The sequence below is a fragment of the Notothenia coriiceps genome, unplaced genomic scaffold (genome assembly GCF_000735185.1).
Source record: "Notothenia coriiceps isolate Sejong01 unplaced genomic scaffold, NC01 NC01_scaffold00000490, whole genome shotgun sequence".
NCBI lineage: Eukaryota > Metazoa > Chordata > Actinopteri > Perciformes > Nototheniidae > Notothenia > Notothenia coriiceps.
In genome coordinates this window covers 475787-484205 of record NW_011333191.1, presented here as the reverse complement: position 1 = coordinate 484205, position 8419 = coordinate 475787, and the positions used below count along the sequence as shown (strand labels likewise).

Sequence of the window (8419 nt, the reverse complement as noted above, 5' to 3'; positions counted from 1 at the left end):
CGTTCTGCTGGAAACCACTGGGCCAAGTGTCTGGCTTTTGCTCATCTCGCAATACTTTCCTCGTCGCCGCAACGAGATCACGTTCTCCGCCTGCACACGAACACGCTTACCGTTCGCCAGTAGGAGTGGAGCTGTGCCTTTTACACACGCCTACGCTGTGTTTCTTCATTAGCACTACCCGCTAAGACGCCGACTGCAGGCTGCTTCATCTATAGCCACACACAACCCTCTACACACACAACACCCACACACACACACATGGGCCCCCGGGCGGGGCGGGGCCGGACTGGCATCTGGAATACCGGGAGTTTCCCCGGTGTTTGCCCATCCAGCCGTGGGTGCTCCGGCACTGGGGCTGGGGCAAGCCGGCTGGGCCCGCTTTCGGACCTAGGCATACCTTTGCCTATCTATCAGTTTCAATTTACACAGCAGGCCCGTAGCAGTCTGCACTGGCGCAGTGAACCCGATCAGGAGTGAGTGACTCGAGAAGACCTAGCTGGCAGTTGCCTTACAGAGGATAACAAGCTCTAAAGGGCGTTATGATAATGTATATCATATATTTCCTTATCTGAGTCAGCCGAGCCGTATCTGGCCGTGCAACACGAGTGTCACACTCTGGTACTGCACGCAAGTATTCCTTTTCACGTGACACCATTACGCCCTTCGACAACCTCGAAGACACAATGTAATTACAAGTCGCATCCACCTCGCTCGCTCTCTCGGTGATCTCTCCAACCTCGCTCTTCGCGCTTCTCTTTTTCTTTTCACCCAGCTGTATTCTTCGCACGCTCGCTCTCGCTCGCGCTCTTCTCTCGCGATCAGTCGCTCTCTCGCTCATGGATGTTTCAAGTTTTAACTTCTTCATTATGTCTAATATTTATCATTGACACTTGATAACCCCCCGTCGTAGCACAGTTTAGCTGAGAGCGCGTATGTTTTTGATAGGCCACGCTAACTCAAGACATATCCGGTTAGGTTTGGACCAGCTTCGTAGTACCAGGCTCTGTCCGCCGACCAGGGGGTATACCTCTCTCCTCAACCTATCCTGGATATCGTTTTTGAGTTATCCGGTTGACTTAATCCAAAAACAAACCAGGTGGTTTCAACAGAACGGACAACATGTTTAACGACACACTCGTACCGTCCATAGGTACCGGCGGTCTATCCGCCAAAACAAACTTACGTTTGTGTCAATCACTTGCACGTCACTTCTGGTATGATGGACATTCCCTTTCCGGTTTGATTCTCTAGTTTGTTAAAGTGTTTCGGGAAATGTGAAAGTGTTTCGACACTTGTAAATTTGTCTCTAGCTTTGTAAAAGTGTTTTGCGTCTTGTTAATTTGTTTTTGTTAATTTTAAATATTTTTTTCTTTGGTAAATTTGTTTTATAAAATGTAAATTTGTCTCAAAAGTCTTTCACACTTTGTCATTGTGAATTGCACCTCTCAGCCACCGTAGCACACAAAGTCATTTTGTCATGACTTTGGGATGTGTTTGGAATCAGTCTTTATTTTTGACATTGTATGTACTAAAGGACACTTAATAAAAGATAATGCTGTGTATATCAATGGGGACATGTATGATGCACTAGAGCTTTTGTAACAAAACATAAGAGCGTCGTATTCAGCCAGCCCAGAACCAGATCTGCAACAACCGTGATTATAACAATATTTCTTGGAACATTAAAAACAAATGTTACATTCTCAAGGTTTAAACGCCTATGACTCAATACGCAATTGAGTATTATGTGTGATCATACAGACGTTCACATGCACTGCAGCCACTGGGGATGTGTTCACATTCTGTTTTTGTTTCACTGTTGAGCTTAACATGCATCTGTAGTGATGGACTCACCAGCGTGGGACTGCATGTGCTCCAGCAGGTTGTTGTAGAACTGGAACTGGATGCCACAGGCACCACAAGTGTAGGGTTCTAAAAAATCACAAGGGCCACAAGTGCATTGACGCTTTGGTGGAGGGACAAATGAATACACTGTGCATCCGTCCACATTCTAGCCTCACTTATCCATGCTTTTGTGGTTTTTATAGCCTAAAGTGACTCAATGTGCAGCAGCATTTAAAACAAATTTGATCCAATTTGCATGTTACTTTGCAAATAATAAAAATAAAAATGTGTATGTCGGGCGCCTATGTGGGGACTTGAGTGCTGGTCATCTAATCTCAAAGTCCTTGGTTTAAAAAGCCTTTTCCATAAACAACAACAAACATAATAAACACATAGCTAACATGTTAAAATACAAGATGTACAGCAAATTAGTTGTAACAGCTTTTCCAGCCATCTTTGTCCACCAAAACAAGCCATGTACCAGTTTAATTCAGCCAATGCTTGGTTGTAGTTGTCAATTTAAGACAAAGGTAGGTCCGAATTCAATTCAGATTTACAATATGGTTCTAAAGTTCTGCCTAACAATCATGAAGCTAAATGCAGAAAAACTGTTCAATCACAATGGATTATAGAGCGCCTCAAAAAATCAAAGCATGCAGGAAAAAGAAAAGGTGAAATGAGAAAGTAGAATGAATGTTCTGCTGTGAGCAGGTAGGTGGGGTTGGACTCACTCTGGCTTGTAGAGAAGACGCTGGCCACCAGAGGGCTCGGAGTTCCTGTGGACAAGAGAAGAGGGAGGGAGATAAGACTACAGACAGGAGGTTCTCCATCTTTTTTTAAATTTATTTATTAAATCACACTTTTCCCTTTGTTTATTCAGTCAATGTCTTTAAAAAAAATAAAAGGAAACATTTTAAAAATATATTTCCATTGATTCGTTCCAAAAATGACAACACCTTACAGCATTTTTGTATCAGTGACTGATGGTTATCTAAACCTTATACAAGCAATTTTAATACTGCATCGATCCCAAGGATGTATTGATTGATTCCAGCGCCATTCAAACTGAATTTCTTTTTAGCAAAGACAAAACAGAACAGACAGAAAACTCTAATGAGAAACATACAAGACTTTTGCGACTTTTGTAGAAGATGTGTTTTTGTAGGAAAGCATTGCTCAAAGAAAGAAGCTGATAGAAAACGTGTTTTTTAGGGCTTCTGAGTCCCTTTATTAAAATGACTGCACTTGAATGTTAGTGTGAGAGAAGCATGGTATTCAACAAGGTCTCAATTGTAATTGTGTGAGTGCGGAGCGGAATAATACAAATAATAATGATAGAGTTCATGGACTTCAGTTTTATATAGTCACAATTGAGGCAAGGTAGGTCACATAAACCTCTTTACACCGTCTACTCACCCTCCATCTCCATTTTCAGCCCGGGCATTATCAGCAAACAAAACAATGTCTGCAGAAGCACTGTTTCTATCTATACTGACACACACACATATATACCTGCTTTTAGCAGGACTGAAAATACCTTTTACTGTTTGAGCAGAAATGATACATTTCCACCCAAATACACACACCTCCAGATAAAATAAGTGCGCCAGTGCTCACCGCTTGAATTCTGCGAACTGTTTGTGTCGACCAGACTAGACTGAATTGCACTTTCCAGTTTCCGCCTGAATGGAATGTCTGTAGGTAAAAACAAAAAGGAGAAACACTGAGTGAAATGGCCATGCTGTAAAAATGTGGATAATATTCCACAAAAGTTAATACGGAGCAAAAGTTAATGACATGCAATTTATTAATCTCAGTTTTAGTTTGGGGCATTCAAATCAATCACACTAACAGCCTTGACAAAAGGATCCAAATGTCCGCATTACATTTAAATATGGTTTTAATTCCTCCTCTTCATTCCATCTTTTTGACCCACTTCTTAGATGTGTGTGCCATGCTTTAAATAGTTCTTTATGGCAGAGCGCAGAAAGATGGAAGGGGGGGGGGGGTCATGTAACACAACATTTTGCACCACTTGGAAGAAAATCTATAGAATATGACAGCAGGAAACTAATGTTGGTGGAGATATGGAGCTAAAACTGCCTACAATGTTGAAGAAAGACTATATGTGGTATTTTATAAAATATTAAAATGCAGATCTTAATTTGGGATTTTGCTAAAAGCAAACAAAAAGTATTTAATTGAGGTTTTATTTGGTTTGTAAATCTTTCTGAAAGAAAAAACAGCTTAAAGACAAACGCTTGCTGTAATTGAAAATCTGTGCGGACCTGTATTACATTTTGATGAATTGTTTTTGAACATCATTTTTAATGTGTTAAGGTGCTTAATTAAAAAAGGAGTTATAAAAAATGTTAATGTCCAATCTTCTAAAAGTGTAATTAACCATTCCCTATAGGCCAACACTTTGCAGCAGAGTTACCACAAATACACTGGCAAGGTGACCCAGAACTTTACAGCAGATCCTATCTTCATCAGTTCTCCACTGCTTCAGGTTTAACATACTTCAGCCGTAGTGAGCCTTATATGAATTTCGATCACGCCCTCTCAGCAGGACTGCGATATTGTTGTGACTGCCCCTGCCCTCAAACCCAGCCACCAATATCTGAGTGAACCCACTGACTGCCATTCTGTGGTCGTGTGGGCGGGAGTCACACTGTCATTTTAAAAATACATTATTCAACAGTGCAGGCAATAGGGGTTTAGTTTCTGATCAACTGCCCTAGGTTGTTTTTCCATTTTATCAACATCAAATCTCAATTTTGACCCCGACTCATTTCCAACAATTTAACATTTTGTCAAGTTGACAATCTCAGCCAATTAAAAGCATTTAAGTTCTACATCAGCACAGATAAATGTTATATGAAGTGTACGAATAATGATGGGGCAAAAGCTAGAAAAAGCATACTGCTATACACATTAATAACAATTTCATTTAGTCACCATCCAGAGCACGAAACCACTGTGTGCTTTTAAGTGTGTGTTTGCGTGCATGAAAGGAATAAGCATTTGGATTATGAGCTAATGAGGCCTGAACGTTTTGCTTTACTTTATACCATCAATCAACAAATCTACTGGAAAATGTAGGATTATAAAAGTAGAATACTTACGTTTTACCTTACCAGTTTGGCTGGGGGGAAATTTACTCATATCCATGCTACCACATTCCTGTACCCGAGATGTCTTCAGATCAAAGGCGCCTAGGAGATAAGATTTCAGAATCAAGTACAGTGCAATGCTCCAACTTAGACCTTTGACATCCAATCTGACAATACTGTTGTTTTCCTACCTTAACATTGTAAACATAAAAACATAGCATTAAGATGTTGGCAGTACCTCCACGATGTATTTCTTTATGATGATATATTTGTAGACACCAACAGAAATACAAAAAAGGAGAGATTTTCCTTTATGTTGTGGCTTCAAGCAATAATGAAACGGGCTTACTCATCGGTGTGTGCAGAGCGACGTGCTCCTGGTATGGGTTGAAGTACTTGTACTGCTTCCCGCAGAACTCGCAGACATAGCTCCCAGTTTCTGCAAAAAAGAGAACACACAATCAAACCGTGGTAAAACCTGTATATCAATTGAGGTGAAGTGTGTTAAATTAAATACAACTAAAAGAAACAGAATCACTTTGTTAATCAGGTGTTTTTTCACTAGGAAGAAGCAGAAAACAAGAGGTCCTAATAGAGTGGAGAAGACGAGGCTGGTGATTCTAATTGTATCTTTTCCAGTTAAAATCTTATTTTTAGCAATTTTTCTCTATTAAAGTAAATAAAAACACAGGGGTCTCCTGCAAAGTGTGCTGAGCCTTTCCCTATCCCCCAATCAGTAGAAGTCATTAGTGCAGTGACAAGTGCAGGCTTCCCACCTGCGTACACTGCCAATTGAGTTTGAAGGGACACCCGCTGCCGTCGGTCCGACCCGCAGTCTCTGCGGAGGTGGGCGAGTGCTTTTTCCCCTGCGAAGGAGGACTTTTGGACTCATGTTCTGAAACCTTTCCAGTGTGGAGTTAGCTCATATGTGTTATTGGCTAAGGTCGTTTACATTAATGTAATGTTTAGTACAAACTGTGCCCAATGTGCTGAACTGGACACAGGTGGACTAATCAAGCTGTCAAATGTACGCCATGTTAAAAATAATTTAAGGAATGACGGAAGAACCTACAAATCAAGTTAGAGTTGTAATGCCCCCTGAGCAAATATGTCAGATTTAACTCTCTAAAATAATCATTTAAATATAACGTAGACAAATTGGTTACAGTTACAAATGATCCCAATTTAATCTATTCCTTCTGGAGGGTATAACAACTTAAAATGTGCAATCAGCAATGTGGTGCCTAAGCTACTGTATGTATAGACCACTTTGCAACCTTCACCTGCGCTGGTATATATATGTGGAATTAACTACTGTAAGTGCATCAAACAGTCTTACTTGGTCCGATTTTCTGGTAGGGTTCAACTGGCTCCTCCTCTTTAAGGCTGTCCACAGGTAACACTACCTGTTCATAAGGATCTGAGAGAGGAGGAGGGAGAGGAAGAAGAATGGGAGATTAGGTTTTTTTTTAAAAAGAGAGTAGCAAGGGGTATCCTACTCTGAACTCAAGTGCGAGTAAGAAGTTTAAATTATTGAGTTTCTCTTTTTTTTGTTACAGTAAATTCTGAAATATAGGACTTTATTTACCTCAACTCGTCAGTTTGAAATAAGCTTTACATAAAAACAGACTATTATTAGAGTCTGATTTTTTTGTTAATTTGATAGTCTATTCTTTTTTTATTAGCAAAAAATCCCCCTGTTTTTGTATACTACTCCTCCTTACTATGCTACTCAGCTTTTGTTGCTGCTGCAGGAAGTAGAGACTCTGGTGACCGTAGGAAATGGAAAGTTCTCTTCTAAATGGTTTTCCAGATCAAGTCTTGGGGTTGTCAAAGAAAAAATTAATTGCCATGCAAAGTGTCCAAAAACTCCTAGTTACCATCGACTGCATGCAGGTCACGGTGCTCCTGGAAGCAGCTGTAGTATTTATACTTCTTGCCACAGATGTCACAGGAGTAACGGAAGCTATCTGCAGATAAAAATATAGAGAGAAAAACAACATTGTTTATAAGGATGGATATTACTGACAACCAGTATGTTTGGAAACTGGGTAAATAATAACCTTATTATAGTAGAGATACTTTGCTTTGGTGTAAAGTTTACAGTACAGAGGACAGTGCAAAGGTAAAAAAATGACAAGATTGAAGGAGCCATTTCAGTGACTACATTTTAACTAAGAACACATTAATCTAAATGTATAGAGATCCGGTTGAACATCTTATTGCATTCTGCCTTAGAAAATGAGTCCTGTTTTTAGTCATGGTGTATTAGAAATGATAAATGACTAAACAAATGTGATTGAAATACATTGATTGGATATCCTTGATTGCATTGGGGCTGACACACAGAGGGAGGCTAGAGGAGATTAGAATAACAGGACAAATAGGCAGATGAATCCCTGGGGGGAAAGTGATAGAAAAGGTAATAATGATTTGATTATTTATACGAGTGACACCTTCACACAAACAAAACAAAAAAATATTTATCCGTGTATGCAAAACAATGCAAATTAGTTTAATGCGGCATTTTAAATTAGAATTAAATTCAAATAATGTTCAGTAGAATATAAAGTAGAGAGCTTAAGAATTAAATGGGTAATTGTCTTTCTCTTTTTATTTAGATTTGTTTTAGATGATGATTTTTGATCAAGAACACTAAAATTAAAAATGGTGTTTTGACCCAGATGTATTTTTTATGTTGCTCCTTGTTTACAACTTGTGCAGCCATTCCATGACGTGTCTGTAAACGTCTAAGAGAGTGAAAGCACAAAAGGGAAGCAGGTTAATTGTTCTGCTATTGCTCATTTTGTTGCAGTGGGAAGCATTGTGCAGCCAAGTGGCTGTTGAGAACTAGAAAATGCATTTCCTGCAGAAAATGCGTGTGAATGCTGTAAACTGTGAACATTTATGGCTGAATTTAGCTGAAAATGCAGAAAAAGTTGAATATGTTATTAGCTGAATGGTAGCTGCTTTTAGCTACAAAAATGCAGAAAAAGATGAATATGTTATTAGCTGAATGGTAGCTGCTTTTAGCTACAAAAATGCAGAAAAAGCTGAATATGTTATTAGCTGAATGGTAGCTGCTTTTAGCTACAAAAATGCAGAAAAAGCTGAATATGTTATTAGCTGAATGGTAGCTGCTTTTAGCTACAAAAATGCAGAAAAAGCTGAATATGTTATTAGCTGAATGGTAGCTGCTTTTAGCTACAAACTGTAGAAAAGCTTAATATTTAAAGAAAAGGTTTAAAAAAGGTATAAACAACATGTATAGCCTCATTGTCCTGAAATAGCTGAATAAGTTAATAGTTGAATAGTTTGTGCAGCTGAAAGTAGGCTGAAGGAGTTAAATATCAGATGTACGTAGTAGTATAAGTTCAAGTAGCATTACATCTATAGGGCTTTCTTTTGAAGGGGTGTTTGGTTTTTGAGAGTGTGAGGTGTAGAAAACTAAATGAGAT

The 8419-nt window shown here is 39.2% G+C and overlaps 1 protein-coding gene across 5 annotated transcripts in view; it reads right to left on the bottom strand.

Annotated features, from left to right (window-relative positions):
* The window catches only part of znf618 (zinc finger protein 618), a 31652-nt gene that overhangs the window by 8800 nt on the left and 14433 nt on the right, over positions 1-8419 (bottom strand). For 3 of the 5 annotated variants that reach the window (XM_010780709.1, XM_010780725.1, XM_010780733.1), the window contains 8 exons: positions 6842-6931; positions 6301-6381; positions 5738-5827; positions 5311-5400; positions 4974-5063; positions 3463-3540; positions 2577-2621; positions 1855-1932 (listed from right to left, as the gene is read on the bottom strand). In XM_010780709.1, coding sequence (XP_010779011.1) covers positions 1855-1932; positions 2577-2621; positions 3463-3540; positions 4974-5063; positions 5311-5400; positions 5738-5827; positions 6301-6381; positions 6842-6931 — 642 coding nt within the window. The remainder of the gene's footprint in view (positions 1-1854; positions 1933-2576; positions 2622-3462; positions 3541-4973; positions 5064-5310; positions 5401-5737; positions 5828-6300; positions 6382-6841; positions 6932-8419) is intronic. The other 2 variants (XM_010780717.1, XM_010780742.1) reach the window with 2 other exon arrangements.